Source organism: Lepeophtheirus salmonis, chromosome 12 (genome assembly GCF_016086655.4).
Source record: "Lepeophtheirus salmonis chromosome 12, UVic_Lsal_1.4, whole genome shotgun sequence".
Classification (NCBI taxonomy): domain Eukaryota; kingdom Metazoa; phylum Arthropoda; class Copepoda; order Siphonostomatoida; family Caligidae; genus Lepeophtheirus; species Lepeophtheirus salmonis.
Window position 1 is genome coordinate 8,005,159 of NC_052142.2, and position 26,659 is coordinate 8,031,817.

At 30.2% G+C, this 26,659-nt stretch overlaps 1 protein-coding gene across 7 annotated transcripts in view; it reads left to right on the forward strand.

The window, feature by feature from the left end:
* Positions 1-26,659, forward strand: part of LOC121126924 (uncharacterized) — a 113,348-nt gene that overhangs the window by 19,809 nt on the left and 66,880 nt on the right. For 4 of the 7 annotated variants that reach the window (XM_071891977.1, XM_071891978.1, XM_071891980.1 and 1 more), the window contains one exon: positions 998-1,149. The exons of 1 other annotated variant lie outside the window; for it this stretch is intronic. In XM_071891977.1, the coding sequence (XP_071748078.1) occupies positions 998-1,149 (152 nt within the window). Of the gene's footprint in view, positions 1-997; positions 1,150-12,309; positions 12,657-14,293; positions 14,528-17,335; positions 17,438-26,659 lie in introns of those variants that run through there. 2 more of the 7 variants (XM_071891983.1, XM_071891981.1) reach the window with 2 other exon arrangements.

Below are 26,659 nucleotides of genomic sequence, written 5' to 3' on the forward strand. Positions count from 1 at the left end.
TACCATATAACATATTACTTCACCGCTAATAAATTGAGGAATATGATCATACATAGTTATGAAAATCCTTTCTTTGAATAGGCATTTTAAAAAAACCCGGAAAATCAATATGGAGACCCTCACAATTTGAAAAATATTTTGGAGGAGAGAAAAAATAATGCTCATGACATTTATTTACATCAGCTACAATCAGCTGTGACAAAGGGGGAAGGAGAAAATAATATAAACAAGTACATTTCCTAGAATTATTCTAATGCCAATCCCCAATTTTACTCTGAGTCTAACAGGGACTTACAATTATAACTCCGTTACAAATCCTTAGGGTTATACTCTGTCTTTTATGAGTATACACGAATGCTCAATTAGGCTTTGAAAATAATTGAATCTATTTAGGAAAGGATGGTCACTAATCATGAATTAAATAATAATGACAACTTTTAAACAAAAAGTAATTCATTTTTCACATTACCAATTCCAAAAAAAGGGGCAGCTAAAAAAATTACCGGGTTTACATCACTGATTATAAGCGTAGTTTACGTCAGGGCGAGGGGGATTTTGTACCTAATTTTTAAATAAAAGTAATTAACACCCCCCTTTTAATACAAATCATAATGTATACCTATAAGTAGTAAGTCGTGAAACTTACTGGAGAATACTTTCTCAAGAGAGTCGAAGAATTGTAGGTTATAAAAGGAAATTTTTTTATGAAGACACAATATTATCCAAATAAGAAAGTAAAAAAGCATAATATATTTTTTTCATATTTGTTTTGTTTTCTTGTTCAATTGTTTTAATCATCTTTTTTCCTATTCAAATTAATTTTTAACTATGTGATAAAGGGTGGAATAAATAAAAAATAATGTCAAATTATATTTTATCATGTTACTTTGATATAAAACATTTTATTAAATTATGTATTATACCTAAATATAAATATTTTTCTATTTAAACACTAAATATATATCCATTTGAATAATATAAAAAAATTTCAATTTAGATATGTAATTTCAACATCGCTTTTTCAACTGATGAATATATGTCATGCGATCGTTTTTATGAATCAAAACGAAGAGCAAGAATAATGGATGATATTCCTTGTGATATGAGTTCAAGTTTGTTTTGTGATAGGAAAGGATCTTCTTACCCAGAGTAAGATTTTTAATTTTAATTTGAAATACTTCTCATAATGCAACATAAGATTTTGCGTGAAATTCTTATAATGTTATTAAATAACATTTTCATTTACATAATCTTTTTAAAATATATTCAGTTTTTCTTCAAAAGTTTATCACTCATCTCAGAAAGATCATTTTATTTGTACTAGCAATTATTTTTAATAAGATTTTAAAACTAAATCACTTTGTAATGTTAAAAAAGTGAAATAATCAATCTAGTTTCAGAGTATATTGTAATGGGCTGTTTTACTAAAGTTAGCCATGAATTTAAATTTAAAATCTTATTTAGCAAGACTCTTTCATAAATTTTTACAATATGCTTATTTTAATGTAATCTAAATAATTATGTAAAAAAAAGTGTAATCATTTATATAGATGGCTAATTCAACATAAAATCGCCCAAAGATTTTCATCTCAAAAACTCCGAATTTGATATCTTCTGATACATAGATTTTTCTTCTAACTCCGAATTAATTTATTTAAAATATCAAAGGATTGCGTTCCGACTTGTGGTGCCCTTTATTGTTCCAATTTTAACAAAAACTGTAATGCACACATCATTTCAAATTGTCTTATCTTCTGTACCTCGGACCAATTTCAAAAAAGAAAAAATACGTAAAAAACAAGTTATATTCCTAGTTTAATTGTATATTAGCTTTTTTTTTTTGTTATACCGAGTGGTAAATTAAAATCGGAATACTTTGAATTTTAAACTTCAACAAGATATAATTTATTAATTAACAATAGAAAAATCAATACTGAAAAGAGATGTGTGCCTTAGCTCTATTAATAATTAATATAGCTTCCTTCAGCGGCAATGTAGGCATTTCAGGCGGCGGCAGAATGCCTGGCACCCATTCCAGATGTAGTTCTCTGTCATGACATTCCAGTGCTTGCAGTCAGTTGATTTGAGGGCCTCGGATGACGGATATTGAAGGTATGCAAACGAAAGATGTAGTCAAGGGGTTTGGCATCAGAGCAGTGGGGGGCAAAAATTGTCTAAAAAAGAGAAAAAAAAAAATTCAAAATACTAATTCAATGCTCATTCAAAAGAGTCTCGTAGCCATCTAGTTTGGCGTTTTAAAAGATCCTTCATCCTCTCCAACTTTTTGAACTTGCTGACGGTGTAGACTGCGGTCCTGGAGACGCCCAGCTGCTTGGAGTGCACGAATGAAAATTTGTCAATCACATATAAGTGTCATTTTCTCAACTTGTACAAATACTAAAGAGTTTATGTTTGTTTTGTTTTGTAAATAATTGTTTATGCTTTAATATAACAAAATATGAATTAATTTCAATGGCTCAATCTTATTTAAATATTGAATTTGTAATTTTTAAGATTTCAATGGACCAACCAGTATGATGACATTTTACTTTATTTATGGAGCATTATATAAATGTAGAGTCTACTTCTTTCAGAAAATACATATGTTGACATAAACACTCATATTTAGTATATATACGTAGTGTTTGATCGGATAAAAGATTATACGTAGATATTCTAAAGAAGAATGTTTGTTGTTTGCCATTAACGGTTTGTGGAATAAAATAAGGCTAAATAACGCAATCAAATGTCTGCAAATCAAAAACTGCTTGTTAAAGTCGGTACTCTATGCTGATAACCTTACCTTGATTCTGACAGGATTAGAAGAAGAAATTGTACAGTCAATCCAAGCCTCGTTCAAAACCATTAATAATTTTAAAGATATCTTGGGTCTCTCAATAAATCTTAAAAAGACACAAATTATCTCGAATTGCGATCGTGAATTGAGAGTTTCTTTCGATGAATTAAACATCACTCCATCAGCTGTTCTACTTGGCATTTATGTGAGGGATAAACGATTCCCTCACTAAGAAAGTGTTGTTGTTTTTTTAAACTGATAATAAGGCTAGAATAGGGCTCGTTTTGGTTTTAGAAACGTATAAATTCAGACAAGACAATGCACATTTGAACTTGAATATGTTCTTGCTCCTCACTCGTTCAGTAACATGAACCTTTATAGAATAATCATCATGAAGTTGGGAGTCTTTTATGAATAAATCAATCCCCTCAGAATAAGTGTAGGAGGAAAAGAAGAGATCTGTCAGTCTCTTGCCATGCTTTAATCATTTTATTAACTCTAAAACACTTAATTATCAGACTTTTCTTTATCAACTTGTTTTCTCAAGGGTCGGCTTAAGCAATGAATTTAATTATACTACGTAATCATGATATTATAGTTCATGCTCATCTAATAGATATTAAGCATGGGTGCTCAAGGTTCTTCATTTTTAATACTTTTTTACTCTTATCACTCATCGAAGAAGCTTCAACCATACGAGACACTCATTTTTCTAGCAGTTTATAGTTCAATGGTTTCCTAATATAGTTATACCGCAACAGGTTTTGTAAATTAAGTTTAATAAAATCTGGAATTGGTAAATAATGATGGAAGAAATCTGTTGCTTTTTATGGAGCTTATTGTTTACTTATTTCTATTTAAATGCATATAAATTCAAAAATCTTTGTTTTAAATGTTACTGCCACATATATTGTTATAAAAATCAATACTATCTAAAGTCTGCTTGGCATTTTGCATAAATCATTATTTTATTATAAGTAGTATAAGTAGTACTAGAAAAATATGAAATATATTGTTAATATGCAATGATATAAACCAAGTTCATACATGTTCTGAATTATTTACTGGCTCCATGTTGTATCAAAATAAATAAATTCAAAAGAAATTTGGCTTTTTATTTCATTTATATTTGTCTAGGAAATTAGTTAAAATAGGAATTAAGAATATAATAGTGACTCTTGGTGATCTTATATGGCATAGTTCTTAAGGAAATACCTTCCTACATCTAAACTGTTTTAATTTAAAAGTATTTTATAAAAATGATAGACTTATATGTTTGAAGTATACGTATTATACGCATGAATGTACTAGGATAGTAAAAAAAATTAAGTGAATTTTAAAAACTTGATCCTCCCTTTCTCTGGTATCCATGGGGAAATCGACTGTATCTCTGGTATCCATGATTTATACAAAAAACTGTAAAGGTATTTCATTGTGTGATTAAATTGTTAAGTTTGTTGAGAGATCATGTGCTTAAAAAAAATCAGACACAATTGAATTTCAATGCACAATCCTCCTCCTCGAGACTTCCATATAATTACAATCCGTCCATTTTAGAACTAAAAAATTAATATGCACATCGAGGTACAAGTTTCGTTAATTTTCTTTTCATCAGCCGAGAAAGTGGCTCATGTGTTACAGGTAAAAGAAATATTCTTCAACATAATTGATTTAGAAGTTTTGTATATGTTTATTTTCTATCCCCTCTAAACTGCATTTTAATCAATAAAATAAATCAAAATTAGTAAAAGAGCAGCAATATTCATAGAGGCATTCGCACTTCCTCGTTGTGATGATCTTCTTGTTTTTAACTTCCTTTAGCAGGTGTTACTGTAGTATTGGATCCGATAATAATTTATGTTTCACTTTCATACATTTTTTATATCTCTTTATTCATCAAACTTCACGTTACTATTGATTATAAAAGATACTTATGAAGAAAAAAGAGAATAATAACAAATAATAAAGGGTTTAATGTGTAGATATAAGTCATTCTCTCTATGCAGCACTACAATATTAGCAATTTTTAAAAAAATTGATAATCGTTATGTACATTAAAAAGTAAAGTTGTTCGTTAAAATAATTGGTTGCTAGCAGGTAAAACAAACAACGACTATTCAGTAGATCTATAGGCTTTATTCGTCCATCCATTTTACAAACCATAATTAATTTGTTAATTGGCTCAAAAGATTACTTCCGATAGCCACCCTTCTGCCTCCTGCAACGGGTCCGAAAAGAAAAGTCAACTGTTTTTCCTACAAATCAAAACTCACAAAAATCTTTGTCCGAATCCTTCTAAAATACATTGTTTTCTGACAATATGTAAAAATATTTTGTTGTATGTCCAATTTTCCACGTTTAAAGGTGCATCACTTTTCCTCCGGTGTGTTTCCCATAAAATAGTCGCAAAATTAAATTGGTCATTCATGGAATGTCTTTTTTTTTTAAATTCTGTTTATCATATGGGAATCTATTTACAGTGATACATAAAGCACCTGTCGGTATGTAAACCAAAAATGAACTTGGTAATCCTAAACATTTGAAGAATGTTTGCTAGCAGAGGAGCTTAGCTGTCATGAAGTTTTATTAAATAAGCTACAAGCAGCCGTTGGAGGAAGGAAACGAACACAAACCCCATTTTGTAAATAGCAATACATACAAACTGTAAGTATTCCAATATAGATCCTCATTTTACTCCGAGACCAAGGACTTACACTTAGAACTCCCGAGAAAACTCCTCTTTTTATGAGCACACGTACAACTTATTCCTTTTTAATTATTATATTTCGTTTTCAAGAATTAAATAATGATCACAACTGCATTGGAAAATAAAAAAGCCTGTTTAGATATCCAAACGGAAAAAGCTGGTTCCGAGTTCTATGACATATTTTATACACCTCTACCTATTTATCTATCTATTCACACCTTTATTTTTATTTGTAATATTAAGTTATTTTATTTTCTAAATAGATTTTTTGTTAAATATTACGTCTTGGGGAAAACGAAAAACATTTACGTGAATATATATATATATGAAATAACTCAAGGTAGACTCATTCACATAAATTAATTGTATTTCAATTTTCTTTTTCAAAAATATTAAAGGGATCTTTGAAATAAATTAGTAGGTTTGTGAAGAGTCATAGTCAGAAACAACCAATTTTAATTCTTCAAAATGTCAAAAATAAATACAACAATGACAATTTTAATGGGTTTAAATACTACGAAATATATTTTCTGTTCTTAAACAGATGTCATTCTGCTTCATTGGAAGGAATATCATGTCCAGTGCTATAAAAAATATCTTTGTAAAAACAGAACTGACTAGTTAGTCCGACAATCTGTACTAAAATGAGATTAAAAATAATACAAAAAGATTGCGTAGTATCAAAACCAAATGTCATCAAATGTATATGTATATAGTGGAAGGAAATTCGGACAGTCGAGAAATGTAAAGAATCAAGATCCTACAATCTTATTTTCCTGAATTTTCAGAAATTAAAATCAATGTTTTCAATAACTCTAATCTTCCTATTGGTCAACAGTGCGCAGAGTCACCCTTTATTATACGAGGATGTAAAGTGGTTCAATGCGTATATATTTTGTAAAAGAATGTGAGAAAAATCGACATTTTTTAACTAAATTTGTGCAGTTATTCTCTCAAGCTTACAAGTGGAGTCAGACAAACAGAAGATTTAATTTACAACAGAGAGTAGACTTATACAATTTAAGATTAATTGCTGAGATTATTTATTGGACCACACCTCCACCATCGGTTGGTGAGAGTATGTAAGTCATAAGTCTATAAAATGTTGATGCATTAGAAAGACGATATATGGCCTGATAGCTGTGTAAATATTTATATGGAGCAAATTATCTGTTTTTGATGGTAATAGTAAAATAGATGTTTTCTGTTAAAATGAAACCCCATTGAAGGGGGATGCAATCCTCCTAAATTGAAAATGTTCTAAAATCACCACCTTGTAAAATAGGCATCCTTCATTAACCTTTTTGTGTAGTTTAAACAATAAATATGGACACTGCTTTTATACAAAATGGGTGTTCACTGAAGAACAATTTAGAACGCATTTCTTCTCCCTTTTTATTATCCCGATGTAATTTTTTTATTTTAGAAAATATTTTACGAAAAATAATGCATTAATAATAATAAAGTGATTATTAAGTTGATTTTTGTTGGAGCAATGGGCAAAGTAGAATTATGCCTAATTAGCATATGGGACCTTCCCAATTGTAAGCATTATTGGTTTAAGTATTTAAGTCAATTTTTGGTGAAGTATCGGGCAAAAAGCTTAAGGAGAACTATGAAATGATACTCCCGAAAGTACACGAACAATAAATATAAACAATAGGGAAGGATCTATAGGGTACTAAGGCAAAGTTCTACTTTGCCTGTTGCACCACCAAAAATTGACCTAATGAGTGCCTAAGTACTTCAGTGAACACACCTTAAACCCTTCGTTTAACTTACATCAACATTTTTCATGAAAAAAAAAAATCTTTTTTTATGGATATATATTCATTAATAGGTTAAATTTATTCATATTGCATAAAAATTGGCCTTGGATCAACTATATTTTCAAAATTTCGTCGTTGAGAAACTACCGAACTCCTTACAATCAGAATCCTAGTTTGATTTTACAACTCGAACACTGCCTTACATGATATGCCCAACAAATTGATTCTTAATACAGGGAGATTATACTACACCCTGTAGAGATTAGCAAAGTGTCACCTTCCTCTTACTTCTTGGTGTCTAAAATTTACTTCAAAAGTATCAACATCCATGTACTAAATCATTCTTTAATACTAATGACCATATAAAGAACTTAGATTTAAAAAAAAGATCATTGCGAAGGATTATATTTTTATCAAATTATAATTTTACATAACAAATAAAATAATCAATTAATATATATACTGATTTCTAACAAGCAAAAATAAAAAAAACACACATTAAGGAGTGCCAGTAACCATTACTTGTACTTGAATTTGAATGTAATACCTAATTGCATTAACAATCTTTCATATATTTTGCAAAATTGCAATAAAATGATTAGTTAAAGTTTTTGAACACTTTACTTTTACCAAATGAATAGTTTGTTCTTATTGAAACGGAATAAAAATATTAACTAAAAGTTTGTTTAAGGAGAAACAAAGACTGCATTATACATTATACTAGCTGTTAAAATTATTTAAGGCCAAAAAATGAAAAGTTATATATATACATATATAATTTGTCTAATTTTTCTAGAGAACAATTTCTAGAATTGTAAATTATAAGGCCATCTTTTATACAACAAACATGAAATCGATAATTGACAAAGATACTGATGAAATCACGTAGAAATACTAAAGAGGATTGTTAATGCCAACTTATTTATATCTTGAAAATTCATGCACTGTGCAAGTATATAGTACTTCCTGGATAGATATTACGGAGAGCAACGAAAATATTCCTTTAATTACCGACAAAGACTCATAATTAAAGTACAATCTAATGGAGTAATCAATATTTTTATTCTCTGCTATGCTTATTAGATAACGTAATGGCAATTCAAATTTTATTTATGTTCCTTTTCATGATATGGTTCGAACTTGTGAGTAAATCATACTGATTCGATTTTTGTTTGTTTGTTTTGTTTTTTTGCTTGAAGTAGAAACATTAAACCAAGCAGTGAAACCTGACTGTTAGCTTAAGGAGATAAAATGGTGAATATTTTTAGCATTGTTTCACATTAATCTTACGTTTTTAACATTTTCAACAAGAAATGTTGATTTCAAGAACATGAAAAAAGTAAAAGACCAAAAAGTTTCTAAAGCTTTATAGTGTTTCGCCTCTGAGTTAAAACCGGAACTCGATCATACATATGACATGGAAGCAGGGCAAAGAAATGCTTGAGAGAAGTATGGGATGTTGTTGAATCAAAGATAAGGTGCTATATTTTTTGGTTTTACAGAAAATGAAATTGCTGGGGCTCAAGCTCGATATGGCATTGGTTATGCCTCTCTATACACATGAACCTATAGATGTGCACTTTCAACTACTAATATTGAAGCAATCATACACTGTTAATATAGAAGGGTCCAATAGTGAAATGAAATCTGTATGTATGAACATAAGGGATATTGAGAACTTTGAGATGGAAAAAGAAAAAAGATTTACCATTACTGTAGTCAACACATTCAAAAGAGTTGATCAAAGTTAATTTGGAGAATGGATTTCAATGTTTTTGAAGGTCGTAGATTCTTATCTTGAGCCTAACCCTGAAGATCCTGATGCTGAAAGAAAATTTAAAAACTACAAATCGGTTAGGAGATCATCAAATTTCAAATATGAGGTGACAGGAGACCCTCCAAACATCCCTCAAATTATACCTATTGACGAGTGCCTAGATAATTTAAGGTTTATCCAGCAATGCCAAAAATTTGGCCACTCTCATATGAAGTGTAGTAAAAAACGTCTACAAATTTTAGAATACAGATTTGTGCTTTTGCATAAGGTCAAAAACTCTGAAAAGACGCGATTCAAAATAAGAAAAGTTCCAATAATCCCGTTGCCCTACAGTTGATTAAACGAATGATGGGTCACCAAGCGAAGCAGTTTCTTGTGTTGGACCTCCTTCACTTATCGAATCAAATAGTGAAGGCACACGCGATGTGCATAAGAAATGTTCTTTGATTATAATAGAGAGTCGCATCACGATAGGAAAATTAATGAGAACAATATCTCTGACATTGAGGGAGTAAGGACTCATAAGGACACTGAAGATAATACTCAACCGGAATCAAAACTTGATTTACAACTCGTTAAATAGACTGATACGACTAAAAACTCACCTGTAAAAAGTATTTACAGGAAGACTTGGATCAAAGGATGATCAAGGAACATGCATTTGAAACAAGCCAAACAGTTATATTGAGAATGAAGAACGGGAAGAACAAAAAACAGGAAGTCCCTTGTCATTTAGAAAATCAAAAATGAACCAACTTGATATTTCTACTAAAAATATAGAAATATCAAGATCTTCTTCCCATTCCAAAAGACCTGCATCTAAACTGACAAGCTAAAAATATCGAAGAACAACCCCATAAATAGTCAAAACAGCTATGATTTCATTTTTATCTTTAAATGCTAATTCCCTTCAAACTTTGGACTGGAAATATCGTCTCTCAAAATTTCTAAAATTTCTGAAATTCCCTGATGTTATCATTTTATGTGATACAAGATGCGACTTGGATAACCACTTCTCATTAACGGACTGCAATGTGTCTTGCATAGTTTTTAATAAAAACCTCTTAAATCCTCAAAGAAGTGTTGATTAATTGTTGATCATTGTTGATTAAAAAATGATTAAATCCCAAACTCGAGTTTAAAAGCTCACAAGGAAATCTTGTGAAAGCACGATATGAAGCAATAGAAGCTAATTTTGATGTAATTGGGCTGTATGGCTCTAATATTGATGATCGAAAGTTGTTCAATACTAAGCTTCTGTCAATACTATCTCACAGAGCAGCTGTTCAGGGAAGAGATTTTAACATTAAGGTAAAATCAAGCTGTGATTCAAAAAATAACTCAGCTATTTCTAAGCCTCGAGCTACAAAAAGCTCTCTTGTCTATTATCCCTTCCTTCAAATTTATTAATGCTTGGGAAAGCAGCCGGAAAATTTTCTCATGTATTCTTTTCTGTTGACAAACAAAATTGACCTATATCTTCAAGGATAAGTGTGGTTCTTTTCAATGGATTTGATAAAGATGCCCTCGAGCTATACGAAAAAATAGACACTAGGATATCTGACCATCGAGGGTTACATTCTTTTTACACTACAGATGTTCTTAGAATTGGACATCAAAGCTTCAGTTATGGCCATCGATTTTACTAATGCTTTTGATACTGTATTGCATTAACATATAATAAGCAACCTCTACAGCAAAGGATTTGGTGATTACATGAGTCGCATAGTTGGTGTTACCTTATCAAAAACGAACCTTCATTCAGTACAGTAATAATCTCTAATATTTGGGAACTAAGAGGGAAGTTTCGTCAATGTGATCCTTTGTCCTCATTGCTATTTATTATATGCATTGATGAGCTATTGCATAATTTGTATAATGAGTCCCTAATCAAAGGTATCAACTTCAATCAGTTTCAACTGAAGAGTTTGTGCTACACTGACGATTTAACAATGGTCTATTCTGGAACAGATTTTCAAACTCTGAAATCGATTAAGAAGACCTTGGATATGTTAAGTATATTTTGCACAAAGACAGGACTATCAATAAATTCGGAAAACCAGAGTTGCTAAGTCCCTATCGCGGCTTAATTGAAAAGTAGTGGCCAGACTAACTTCAAAATTGCTCCGGAAGTCAGAATTGGGGCTCTTGGATTGGAGCTAGCAGCGTGGAAATGAATATGCAGGATATTTATTTTATAATGAAGAAAAAAAGTGACTTTTCCTCTTCTCTAAGTTTAAGCATGTGGGATAAAATCAAGGCCTGGAATATATATATAATACCAACATATACATCGTGTAAGTCCTTTTGAAATCTTAACATTCTTGAAAATATCAAAGATAGAGCGCAGCTTTTTCGAATTTCACAAGAAAAAAAAAATCTCCAAATAGAATCTATAACCAGTTAGATTATCGAGGTTTAAGCTTTCTCAATTTGTTTGATTTTTGGAAGTCTCTCAATAGCATCTGGATTCGTAAACTATGGTATAGGGAACATTTCTGACAGAAATATCTCAATCACATTTTAGTACAGGAAAGTAGTGGTTTTTTAGAAAACCCACTATATCTTATGTGAATTTTCAAAGACGAAAGGGCCTTCCAGGTTGAGAATTTCATCAATTTCAACGTTCTTCCTAAAGAACTGTTCCAAAACTCCTTCTCTTCTGCCCTTCCAAAATTTTAAAAAAATACAAAATATATCGCAAAGAACCACAATAGATTTTATAAATACTATAAGAATTAAATTCCTTACTTCTCCTGAAAAATGGGTTAAATATCGTTTCCTAACAGGTACACTTGATTTCACTGACATGTTTTTGAAAGACGAAAGAAATTTGTGCTTTTTTCTACAAAGAAATCACTAAAACGACAGATCACATCATGTGGGAATGCGCGCAACTACATCTGACTTCATTGTTATTATACAACTTATTGAAGAGCGACATGGTAAGACACTTTGAAGGACCGGCTTTCTGACAACCAGTCAAAACGCTTAAATTGACGCCATTATCACTGAAGCACAGTTTATTTTATATAAGCTAAGGTCTATAAAAGACAATGATTTAAATGGAATTATTCCTATTTGAACTTTGTACCCGAGTACTTTAAATTGCATTTAATTTGAAACAATAATTTAATATCACTTTTGACTTTCTACCTAAAATATATGATATTATGATAAATTTGATTTTATTTACTTGTTTTTGTTTTTAATATACTTGAATAATTTTTAATTACATAAAGAATGTATCCTAATAAAGGGCGAGAAAAAAAATAAGAGAAAAAGATGTAGTCCGTCATTAGAAAAAGCAGCAGAGGAGCCATGACAGCAAAGCTAGAAAAGGATTGCTAGGCCACTGTCCCTCAATAAGATATTCTTTGGATGCAAGTGGGAAGTTACTTAATGCTCCACAAACATCTAAGGGCATAAATGACTTCCTAAAGAATAGGCTGAACCAAAGAAATAGGGATAAAAGATTGAAGCTGAACCCTCTCAGATGCCAGGAAACAACTTCTTCATTCAACTTCTAACAATCCCAACTGACAACTACTCTGAGGAAGATGAAGGTGGCAAACTACTCCAGCTTCAATTACTACATTAAAAGAGGTGAGACATATCTTTTCTTGCTGGTCTTCTCTCTCATTCTCATTGTCCATCTCTTATTGAAAGACGATCTTTCTAACATTTTGGTGCCATACTTAACACAGTAAATATCTTAAAAGCTAATACCATATGTAAAAGTTTGCAATAACTATTTATAAAATGTGGCAATCATTCAGATTTGGATATTGCATACGTATACTACTTTTGATGGAACGATTTGTAAGATTCCTAAATACTTTATGTGTTTGGGTGCTTTGATCGGGTTAAGGAGAGCTAAAGGTACTACTTCAGCATCACTATTGTAAAGTGAGTAGTTTCAATGTATTCAAGACATCATTTATATTATTAAGGCCCCATTTTCTTTGTATCTCCTTAAATAATTGAATTTTGACTTTTATTTTTTCTTGTTGTGATCCCATTGTCTGCCAATATATCATCTGGATCTTTGTTTCCGGCACCAAGCTATCCATGGACTTTGACTAGTAGTGTACACGAAGTTTCCTTACATGTTAATATAAAGACTTTTTCCAGGGATAATTGACCGTGTATAAATTTCAAATTGATACCGTGAATAGTAATACACGAGATCTCCATGTGAATAATAACTAAAAGAAAACACTTTCGTATTAAATCACTTTAAAATAAATTGAAATTGCAAATTGTCAATATGTTTTTTAAATTATTTTTTCATATCATCTTGAATATAGTAGGTGTATTCTTCATGAGACGATCCACTCCCATAACAATACATATGTGTTGTGAGTATATTCCCATAAATGAATCAAAAACTAAAGAGCAAATAAAAGCTTCCCTCCAACCAGTTGAACGAACACAAATTCAAGCATAAATTCTAAGCTTTATTTATTTTTTAAATTTAAATATAGATCGTTCATCTGACATAAACTAAAAAAATGTACTGAATTCCTAATTCAATAACGTCCTCTTTTGTAGCCTCCTATTGGAGGTCTACTATGACCTCTTGGAGTTCCTATGATTTTATTTGGTAGAGGAGATGCTGAGACGATTCTGCCTCCGAAATATTTTTTCAACAATCCAATTTCGGACTTGAGATCATTATCAGGAACTGACATATAAAGCCTAACCAGCTTCGAAGGCTGCCACTACTAGTCTACTTCCACAATGTTGGACCAATATTGAGCTGTCCAACTCCTAACGAATCTTAGGCATGTCCATAAATTTTTCAACCTTGAATTTTCTTCTCATAAGGTAAGATTTTCTTATGAATATAAAATATGGTCTCTTGCTTGAAAGAAACAGAAAGTGAATGAGTGGACGAGCTATTCTTTTCTTTAAGAATTCTTTGAGCTACAAAAGAGGACGTTATTGAATTCGGAATTCAGTACATTTTTTCTGAGTTTATGTCAGATGAACGATCTATATTTAAGTTTAAAAAATAAATAAAGCTTAGAACGTATGCTTGTATTTGTGTTAGTTCAACTGGTTGGAGTGAATGGCCCCCATGGAATGTAAAGATTCAAAAAACTTATGTGAAGTTATTTGTTTCTTAAAATAAGAATAGTGCCGAGCGCTAAACACTTTTTTTTTACTCCGGAGGAAAGGAGGGCACAGACGAGCCTCTTTCCTCAAGTTGATTATCCAAACTCCATTCCTCCTCTCAGGGACCTCCTTCTAAGAATGAAACTTCTCCGTAACCAAACTTGTAAAGTGGAATATTAAACAAGGTATCCAACAGTGGGCAGCTCAGTCCTCCAGTGCTTGCAAAAGATGACAAGTAATAGATTTTACACAGCAGAACATTCTCCGAAACTTCCGATTTATTAATCTAATGACTACTATACATAGATGTACTTACCCAAATATAACTTGTACATTGGTGGGAACTAATCCTAAAGGTAAGTATTAGTAAAAATAAGTCTGAATATAAATCATTTTACCTACATTTTACTAAAGTAAAATATAAATTAGTTATAAGTATGAAAAATACTGCATATATTGTCCTGAAGCTACGCCCTTAAATTTACCACTTATTAAAAAAAAAAAAAAAAAAAAAATCATACAATTAGTTATAATTAAATAATTATATATTTCAAAGACAAATTAATATAATAAAGCTCATTTCTATTCAGATCTCAACTTCTTTACTTTTTCCGAAATAAATATATATATTTTTTGCTGTTTTTGCTTATCTCTTTCGGTTTTCATGAATTAAGTTATGTTATTTTTGTCTATGATATTAAATAGCTGAAATACACCTTGCCTCATATATTTTTTGAATGGATGCCCATTCTCAAATTATCGGTAGAGCATAAAACTAGACTCGTTTTTTAAGTCATGAATGTAGCTTCTAAAAAAGAGATTTTGAAGGGTTAAATAATTTAAAATTATTTTTTATGTTCAATGGATTGAAAAATAGATACATAAAAGTTCCTGCCTTCCTGGATCAATATTAATAGTTCGTCTGATGGTTCTATTAAAGTTCCTCTCGATATATTTCTGATCAAAGCTTTATGTGATTCAAAGATGTGGTTCTCAATTTGGAAGATGTCAGTGCCCTTTTCAAAATAAGAGCTATTGCTGAAAATTAAAAGCCTTATATTATTTTAACAAAAATATTTACAAGGAAGAAATAATGCATGCATAAAAACTTCAGTGAACCCCCCGTTAAAATTGACAAATATAGGTATTATTGATACTTACAGCTAATATAATATAACTTCATAATTGCTCTCTTCCAAAACATTCTTCAAATGCTCAGGGTTATCACATTAATTTTAGGTTTATTTTTATAGAACATACCAATAGACCATACTTATTACGGTGCCCAGTAATTTTGCCTTAAACTACTTTGCCTCTGGCATTGTGCCTTAAAACATTTTGCCTCAATGATATTTCGTCTTAATATATAAATTAATTAAGTTTAGACGTAGTTGTTTTTTACTATGTAAATATGCAATATTTATTCCTATGAAATATTATATGTTTGATTTCTGATGGTATAAGGATAGAGTTATGCTCTTGCCTTATATTATGCTTGTTCGTAAATCCATTAGTATTTTCTAGTATAAACAATCTATCATGTTTAATGATCTATACTAAAGGAGAAGTAATAAGCAATTTTTCTATTCGAATAGTTGCCGTGTTTATTTATTTTTGTTTTTCTTATTTTACTAATTTTATTATCTATTTTGTCTCTGGTTCGAATTCATTACATACTGAATTTTTGTTGTTGTATATATTGAAATTTTGGCGCTTGATTTGATCCTTTTTCCAACAGAAAAAAACCATTTAATGTGTTTTATAGTAACACACATTGCAGATTCTGAATAAAAATTCAAAGGGAACATCAATTATAACTATTAATAGCAAAAGCGACGTATAAATATCATTTATTTAAATATTAAGATAATATAACCCTGAGGCAAAATAGTTCAAGGAAAAATTACCTTGCAACATTTTTTGCAGCTCTTTGTATGACCCTTCTTTAATTAAATATTATCTCTCCAAGAATTTATGAATAATGATAACAGGTTTGGAAAATATAAGCATTGGTTAAAATTACATTTTTTTCCCGTGCGTTTAAGGTCATATCCACAATTCTATATATACCACAAATTTCTTGCTTCCATCAATGGATAATATTTCTATAATGCTTATATTTATTATTACACATCGCACTTCTGCACTAATATGTAATGCATAGGTGAATGTTGCCTAAATTGTGGTGAGAGTAAATTTATAAAGAAGAAAGGCCATAAAACCATGCACTTTGGACATAAATTTAATTACCTAAGTTTAAACAATATAATTTTTAATTTTCGGAATATCTTATTAAATAATTTTGTAATATTTTCAGAATTAATATAACCTATTTTTATCCTTGATATTCTATGTGAAATTATACGATTTTTATAATCCAGATGGCCTGTTTTGCATCACCAGCAATTAAAAGACCTAGCATTCTTTCAAAAATTAAATCTTAAGACTGAAACAGCTCTTAAAAATAAATATTATATTCACTTATTTATTCATAGGGAATCCTTTGACGACTAATGTATATCACCCATAAAAATAATTTATCTTGCTCCTATCCTTCTCTTATGTAATCCATGTATATGAGTATGCAATGTAAGTTTTTTTGATAAAATCTCCAAAATTAAATATTAAGTCGAATATATGACTAAATTAATGCTAATCGATTACATGAATATGAAACATTAATTAATTTTGGTAGATCTCCTATTATTAATTACTTGTCACAGGCAGTCATATGATCAATTTAGTTAACATGCAACCTTACACTCATTATTTTTATTTTATAAGAAAATTTAACACTAAACTAAAAGGAATATATCCAAATCGACTTTTTTAAAATCATTTTCCGAGGTTGTATCTTTATTCCTAATCAATATAATTATTCCTTTTGTCAATCTTATATAATTTTTAAAGGGTAAAAATATAGTGTGGTCTAAATCTAACCTTTTGTACCCTTCACAATCCAAGTATATATCAACCATATGAATTTATCATTGCGAGGAGATATGAATTATGTCAAATAATAATAAAATTTAGTTAAATCTTCAAGGAACATATAGATACGTTCATTTCTCAATCATTATTTATTCTATTATTATTTTTATTATTTTGAGTTGAACCATTTCATATAACTATTGGAAATAATAAAGATTTTTATTTACCTTAAGGAGAATTGGAAGTATTGGTCTAGAAGACATCTATTTAAAGATCAGCCAATGAAGATTGATATAAGGAATAACATTATTGAATTTTATTAAAACTTTTTTAAGGTAATTTAAAAACCTACCACACTAGAATTATATCATATTAACACTTTAAATTAATTGTAGAAACTTGCGTTTAATAGATACAATTTAAGCCATAGTATCCTTTCAAGAAAAAGGAAATGTAGTATGGTAATTTTATAAAAATCCAAATTTATTCATATAATATGTTCAAACTTTTAAGAATACTATGAAATATTTAACAGTCCATCCACAATAGCTCTAAGTCCTGGTTTTTTGAAGATTGGACATTGAACCAAAATATTTATATATCTATTTAGTCTTCGACTTATTTATTGTGACATTATGGTCAAAAATAATACCCAGCAAAATTTTGCATACAAATGTTACCAACTTTTACTTGATATAATTTAATTATTTTTATTTTACATTTTCTAAAATTTATAATTCTGACTAATTTTGATTAGCATTTTGTATTTCCTAGTAACCAGTCTTGATAATAGTTTTTATACACTAGATATTTTTTCTTAAAATATAAATTATTATGATTTATAATTTAATAGAAAAGATTGATTCTATATGTTTTAATATTTAACTGTTTTTGATATATCAATTTTGATCATTAAAAATAAGGATCATGTTGAGAAGTAAGAGTAGATCTTTTAATCATGATTAACTATGCGTCAAATGGTCAAACATTTACTATGGGTGGCTGTCAACTACTTTACCATGTCTGTCTTTAGTATAATTTTTTATTTGGGTATCTGGCTTACTACGTACCAAATGGTTATATTCTGTAACCATAATAAAATATTTCACGTCTGAAAATAAAGCAGATAATGAAACTAACATGAACTATCAATTATAGACTGACTCTTAAAAGTGGATTCATTTAATATTCTGTCATAAATATATTCTCTCATTTTTTTTGGGGGGGTTAAAATAAATAGCCAAAACTAGGTTTATGAGTAAACATTTTGCATTAATTCATGTAAAATAGGTTCTTCGTTAAATTTCCAAAAAACATATGTATAACCAGTGGGGAATATTATATCCCCCCGGTATGTAAAAAAACCCCAAAAATTAATATGGTAACCCTCACAATTTGAAACATATTTGAGAGTAGAGCAGCTTAGCGGTCATGATGTAATATTAGATTAGCGGTGAGCAGTCTTAAGAGAGTTGGAAAGAAAGAAAACATCAATCTTACTTCGTATATACATAGGAAGAAGTAAGAACATAGTCATAGACAAAATTTAATCTGATGAATATTCTCCAATAAAATCGGAGTCCAACGAGGAGTAGCACCTATAATTCCAAAACAAATCCTCTGTGTTGCTCTGCTTCTTTCATAAGGTCATGTAAATTTTCAAACTGACTTTCTGTCTATCAATGGTGTATAGGTTGGAACGGTTTCTCTATTGTATACATTAGTATTAAATATTAATTAAGTAGTAATACATTATTTTACATTGTGTTTATCAAAGATGAACACCAACAACAGGAATAGAGGTAGTGTTGGGAATCACTCCCATCGACCTGTACATACAAGTACAAGCAACGAAGTCTAGATGGAGAACAATGTATTTTCTAGGCCACATGGGATGGTGTTGGTGATCTTTTAAGTCGTCGTGGGCATGGGTTCCTTTGCTATAAAATACTCGATGCAGTTGAATTTAATAAAGTAAGTGACTATATCATCGTATCTTGGTGGACAACCGTCAAGTTGAACACCCCGATACAATTATATATACAGACGGATCCAAAGATGAGAAAGGCAACAGAGGTGCAGGATGGGCTATCACTTGAGGTAACATGCCAATTTAGCAATCATCAGCATCATTTAATAACGAAACACTGGTCTTCCAAGCAGAAATCATCACCATCACACAATCTGTGGTAGTTCTTCTTAAACAAGACAAACCATGAAAAAATGGGATTCTCAATCGGCAATTGCTGCTATTCTAAATCCGTTTACAAAAAGTGATCAGTTAAGAAGTGCAAAGAAATATTAAACATCGGAAAATGTGAAATAAACGTATATCTGGATTTGTGTAAAGGCCATTCAGATATTAGGAAACGACTTTGCAGACTATCTTGCAAAGAGTGGTACTGAACGTCAAAATCGTTTGTGCGTTGGAGCACCTCCTAGCTACATAAAGAAGGTGGTGGGTGACTTCTTCTTCACAGCTTGGTGTAACAGATACAGCGAAGATCAAAGAATGAACATACTCATCACATGTTGAAGAAACCAAAACAAAAGTGTATCAAACTTTCGCATCAAAACATGAACTTATTTGTTCAAGCCTACACAGGGCATGTGCTATTTTTGGCTGATCAGAGTAAATGGAAAAATAAAAGTGTAATGAAGCATATTTTGTATGGAAGAACCACAAAGTGCAGACCACCTTATTAACAGATGTACATCGCTCTCATATGAGAGATACCAAGCCATGCATGAAGAGGATGAAGATTTTCTTATTCTTACATTTATGAAATGTAAAAGAATGAAACAAATTATTGATCATAACTATATAATTAAGCAGGACTTAATTTCCATTTCTGCGGTAGTAGCACAGATACCCCTATATGCGGTCGTATTCTATGCCGTATGCATATACAGTTTTGTAATATATGCATATTTGTACTATTTTATAATGTATGTATGTACTATGGTAAACATCAATAAATTCTTAACTAATTTTACTTTAGCATTAATAATACAGAGGTTAATTGCTATATGGTAAAATTGTTAAATATTATAATAATTTAGTTCCTCTTAATTGCAAAATTGCTATTGCCAAGAATCGGATTCAATATTATAAAGTACCTCAAAAATTACTTCCATTGTCGTCGTTGAGACCAAAAAAATTATAAATACATTATTTAAATTTGTATTAATGTCACATATATACCAGAGTATCATATAAACATAAATAAAATTGTTTACTGTATTAGTTAGAAATAGATCTTTATCTTATATAAATGTGATAGTTTGTAATCTTCCTTTATGCATGTTGATTTTTTTTTTCTTCATTTAATTGAACCATGACAACTATATTACAAGACATTTTTCAATTATTTTTATGCAAAGACATTTCTCATGTTACTTACAAGTCCAATATTAGTCATTTCTCCATTGAAGAAAGTATAATTTGTTAAAAATAAAAATACATGTAAAATTAATTAATATTATTTTATTTCATAATTGTTTTATATTTATATAATAGCTTATAAATGGTAAATAAATGATTAAATATTATTTAATCGAAGATAATTTATGTAAAATAAATTGAATTACGACGACGATTTTAGATTTTTGGCATGTCGTCTTTGTAATTATGGAACTATAGTCCTGAAGATGTTCAAAGTAGAACAACACCGTAAAACCCAGATTCACAAAAGAAATTTGGAACTGTATAAAAGTCATATAATTAATTCAAATTCTGAACATTCCAATTTTACTACTGATGTAACCAAAATGGTTATCTCTTGCAATATTCCACTCCATATAGTTAATCATCCAAATTTTGTTAAGTTCATGGAAGTTTACACTAGAAAAGTGATTTACTCTCGCTTCTCTATCACAAAGTCAATGGAATCTCAGTGTAAAATAGTGTTGACCAATATTTTAAAAAAACTTGAGAGAAAGGATATATTTCTTGCATTGGACGGAACTACAGACCCTCGACAGCGATCCATGACTGCAGTGTTGGTTTTTTCTTTAGATAGCTATTTTTTTGGGTCGTCCTGATCTTATTAATTTGGAAGGTATCCTATGATTACAAGTGTTGTTGTAAAAAGTATCAGCAACGATTTCAGAGACGAAAGACTGAAGGTTTTAATTACCAATTAAATATAAGCAGCCGAAAACAACTAACAACATTTTCCGATTATGTTACAAATCACTTGTCTTGCCTATATTCTGAAAAGAATAGTAACGCTCTGTCCTGATTTCTTTTAAAAAACAAACACTATTCTCTCTGAAGTGAATATATTTTTTTTTCATTCAGGCGATCTAAAACGATTGATGACTACGCCAAACAATTCAATTCAGTTAAAGAGTATATTCTATGGCAAGATATTACAATTGAACCTTTTAAAAATAATGTCTATAGATGAGAGGGATACATATGGGTGACGTTTCCAAGATAACAATCATCTTAAAAATTACGTAAGAAGTCCAAATTAATTTTGCAGTTTTGAGAAATTGGGTTTCGTTCCTCTCACCGTCCTAAAAATCTAAATTTTGGATGTTTAATCAATGTTACGCATCAAAACTTATTTATTACGTCAAAAAGTGTCTCAGTTTTGTTCTAATCGGAATATTCATTGGTATACTGGCGAAGCCCTGATATATTAGATTGACTGAAGAATCGTTTTGCTATATTTACTTTTACTTTTTCTATAGATTTGGGAGCCAAAACTTTAAATGTAAACCTTGTTTCTTCTCAAAAAGTTCAAATAAGTACTTGAGATTTGCCATAAAAAATAATTATTCTTAAAACATATTTTCTCTAAATGACAGAATATACATAATATTTTGTTCATGAAATTATTGTAGAAATTTTTAAAAAGATGCATGGTGGTATATAACAAAAATATTTGATTTCCAATTGAATACGGGTTTTCTATTGATGTCATAAATTGTCCTTCACATAATTCTTCATGATAGAATTTTCGATTAGAGGCATGGCCATCATAAACTAATGCTACTATATCCGTTATTAATTTAATTGCAGACATAGCTCACTCTTTAATAATTTTCGAATTTATTGTAATAATTGGAACCATGGCAACACATAAAGACACTTTTCTACTTTTAGGAGAAATTGAATTAAAGCTTATCTTGAGATATGAATTGGTAGAAGAAGATATCCCAGTATTTAAATTCAAGGACACAGATAATTTTCGCAAATGCGAACCGCTAGGTAAACAAAGGCAAGCCTCTTTTACAATGGTTCTATAAAGAGAAGGACTACATGTTTCCTACAGCATGCACATTGCAAGCAACTTCATTGAGTAACGTCCCCCTTTCATTGGACTTGTTAATAATTTTAGTTGCTCAGAAATAAGATTCACTTTCATCTGATCTTCTTAATATCCCAGACTGTTAAGAATTTTGATACTGTATTCTATTCTTGCCTGTAGAACATCTTTAGATGGAAGTGCTTTCAAAAAAGCAAGCAAATTTCCGACTTGAGAAAGAGTTTGAATTTTATTAGAACAACAGATATGCTGAAATTTATTATGAGCGACTATGGAATCACAATAGCATAATTTAAATGTGAGATGGTCGAAAATTTGGAGTGAATATTAAATTTGGGAGTATAGTTCATGAATAGCAGAAAACAGTTAGTTGTCTATGCCTTCTATAAGATGGATGTTAGATGGCAAAGAAGAAAAATACAACATAATTTTAGCTGACGTAATAACGAAACTTTGTTTTCTTAAAATAACTCATTTCCAATTCTTTTTGACGCTCTTAACTTCTTTTATAACTGGAAAATAATAATTAAATATTTTATAAGGGTCCTAATATGCATTCAAAAGAATACACAGAACCAATAGAAATGAACTAGTAAGAGGGAGACATCAACTCCAAGAGTTCTTGATTTGTAAATAACCCATTTCAAAAAACTTGAGAAATCAAAGAAACAAATAATTTGACCTCAAATCTGCAGTTGAGGCTGTACTTCTCTGAACTGGACGGGATTTTATTAATTAGGAAGGATGTTCTCAAACACAGTTAGAATAGCATTAGGCTTAAGGTAACAACGACGGAGAGTCGTTTCATTCTTCCTATGAGGATTGGAATCAGTCCTCCCCTCCTTATAGTCCTCTTTCTTTAAATATGTTTGCTACATAATCTTGAATTTTTGTTCGCTTCATAGTTTTTTCTTTGTCCAGCACAAACTCAACTATAAAGAAGTTCTTCATTTTTAAAGGGATCCGGTGGAAAAACAATATTATTATAAATGCCCTGATTAGAATAGCCTGATCCACATCCCGGAGCACAACACGAAGTGGGTGTTTCTTCCACTTTGCTTAATTTCTAGCACTAAATCACTCTTTGAAATTGCCACAACTTTTAGTTACGATTGTGTGATGCCGTCATCCAATCATGTATTTCCCTGATTATGAAATAGCTTGTTGTTTGAATGACGTAGAGTTCAATGTAGGGGAAAAAGTTGCAGCTGTTCCTTTATCATCTTTCGGCTCCAGTTGTAGATCATCAAAATAATTGATCAGTCCCCCCTTTTTATTAGTCCCAGCCCAAACATATTGAGTCTTGAATCCTCTTGTAAAAAGCTAAATTGTTTGTCACCATATTGGAATATTACTCTCGTGAAGAACTAATATCTTTGAAGAAATAAAAAAATTGCTAAATATAAGTTGGTTTTACTGAAAACAATATTTCAAATTTAAAAAAAAAAACACTTATATGATTATTCCAGTATTGATCGGAAACATAATCAAACATGAGGGATATTTTCAAACTTTAAATTCCCTATTTATGAGTTCTCAGTTATTTAATTTTTTTATTGATTTATTCAGTTTTATTTTGGAATTGCAAATGTTGTTGCGTTTCTATTACAACCGTCTGCGCTGTCACAAAACGGAAACGTAGGAGAGGAAGAATGGTTTCTTCAAAAAGGCCAAACTGGGCCCAAAGAAGTTAAAGAAAACAATCCAAACCAATCTGGAATATGACCAACATGAAAACCCCACGTCCTTCGTCTTAAGACTCTTAAAATGAGTTTTTTAGCGAGTCTTTTCAATTCTTTTGAACTCTTCTTTGAAACTTTTGGCTACTCTGCAGCACAGATATCAACCGTCTCGACCACACTTTTTGGATGCATGGTGACTGGAAGGCCTACAGTGTCCGTCATTCAAGCACCATGTCCTTCGAACCACTATCAGCCAGTACTAGGAAACCTTGTCAGAGGACAACATCCAGAACGGGTGCCAGTCCCTCCACCGACGCCTGGGAGCCATCATTTCGGCTAAAGACGGATACATTAATGATTAAGAGAGCTTAGACACATATATATTTATATAATTAATTTTGTAGAAATGGTATTGTTAGTTAATCAATGATACCTCTTTGAAGTTCAAAATGGAAAGTATTAAGATTTTAATGGACCACTTTGTATACTCATAATTTCATTATTATTGTGTATTTTCAGAAGCATTATAGTAAAAAAACAAAAAAAACATTTAAATTAAATCAGAGATTCTAAACAACAATATTCTCTCTAGATTTTTGGAACTTCTATAAAAAATGGTGATATTTCGTGTTACAAGAATAGTCTTTTCTTTTGAAACCAAAATAGAAAAAAACATTTTTACTATTCCATGTTTTCGAAGGTTTATTTCTGGTAATAACCTCACATATTATGTCTCAAATTCACCATATATTTTATAACATTATCTCAGGAGTGGTTTTTACTCTCACTTCAATTTAGACTACATGTTTAATTCCTAGTTATGTCCACTTTAATATCTACTGGCTGAAAACTCCAATGGTACCATTATCTATAAGATCTAGTCGTATCTTTGGACCTCCAAAGGTACATTTACCAATTTGCCGAAGTTAATTTTCATCGGTGCTGCAAAAAAAATTATTTATATACTTGTAGGAGATTATTCCTTTATGATAAATTTGTCAATTTTTTATATTTTTATTTGCTGTAAGTAAAGAGCAGTACGTCTTTAAGACAGTATGTCTTAAAAAGGTGAGTTACTGTATCTATTGGATTTGTATATATCATGGCAAGTTGTGAATGGACAATATATTTCTATGAGTTCTGCATATTATACTGTTTAAACCTCAAAAATTCTTCTTTTCAAAATGAAGAGATTCTGTGACTTAAAATATTTTTTTTTTCGAAAAACATATAAGCTTGGTAGATTTAAAACTAATTCCATAGGAGGTTAGGAATCCAAAACATGTACAGAATATTACACCATAACAAGGTTAAATTCGTCTAATAAAAGATACAGTGCTATTCTTGCAAAATGATTTGGGATGTATTTCTATTTATCAAGTACAGGTTGTTGAAAGGTTACATTTATGGGAAGACACATCGAGGATACGATTTGTGGAATAATGGATTCGTTGGTTGAAGAAGGGAATTGAAATATTGCAGTGAGGACTACTGATTTCCGAAAAGCATTTTATAACATTTTTCACATTTTCATTATGAAATGGTTAAATATGTTGGTTTTGGAGTACACTTCAAAAGAATGATTACAATGTGCCTTCACAGCCTTTATACTGTGTAGTATTAAAAAATAAGCTTTAAAATTGGACAATACTGGCAAGGCGATCGGATTGCTCCTAGTCTCTCTAAAATAGTTATTGAAACATTAATTAGGAAAACAACTTTTTGAAGAAAATAAAGTGTGAAACCATTGGCAAAATGGATCAAAAGATAGAAGTGTACGCAGCTGATATGACTAATCTATACTCTTGGTCAAATACTGAAATACAGAAGTCTCTAGAGAAAAAAAACAAAATTATTAAATGTGCTGAAGCGCACTTTGTTTTAAAGATAAATCTTGAAAAAATAATATTGAAATTAATTTAGAAATTTTATTTGATGGAAAGGCATAAAAATGTTGTCTAAAGTTATAATATTCGGTGTTACTATATCAATTAGTAAATGATCCGTTAAAGATTACATTTTAAAAAAATGGAAGAAAAATAACTAGTGCATCTGCAAAGTACACTAATCTTATAAATATAAAGGTCTTCATTAATTTATGACAATAAGCAAAATCAATTACTATATATCTTGGGGTATTTTAGTAGAAAAAAACTAAAATTGGCCGAAACCTTATATTTTTGGATTGATGCTGCTATGTATAAATTCATTTCCCAGATAGCATCCAGATTAGTTATGACTGAAGATATACACTTTTAATAGAAAGGTGGTCAAAACCCCCTTTCTTTACTTTAATACAACGAATTATGGCTTATATAGCATTTACTTTTCTTTTAAAAGAAGCTTTATTTATCATTGCAAGTAAATCGCTCAATATTTACAATTTAATAAATTACAAACACTTGGACATGGTTTATAATTATTTGTTTGTTTTAGTTGATTTATATTCAACTTTCAATTTCAAGGACAAAAATAGCATCAAGTAAGAGTTCTTATTCTTGATATATTTTGATATCACGATCAATGACCATTGAAATTGTATTTAATAATGCTTAAATTATTTTATCTAATAAATCATTTAATACATTTCTTAGAT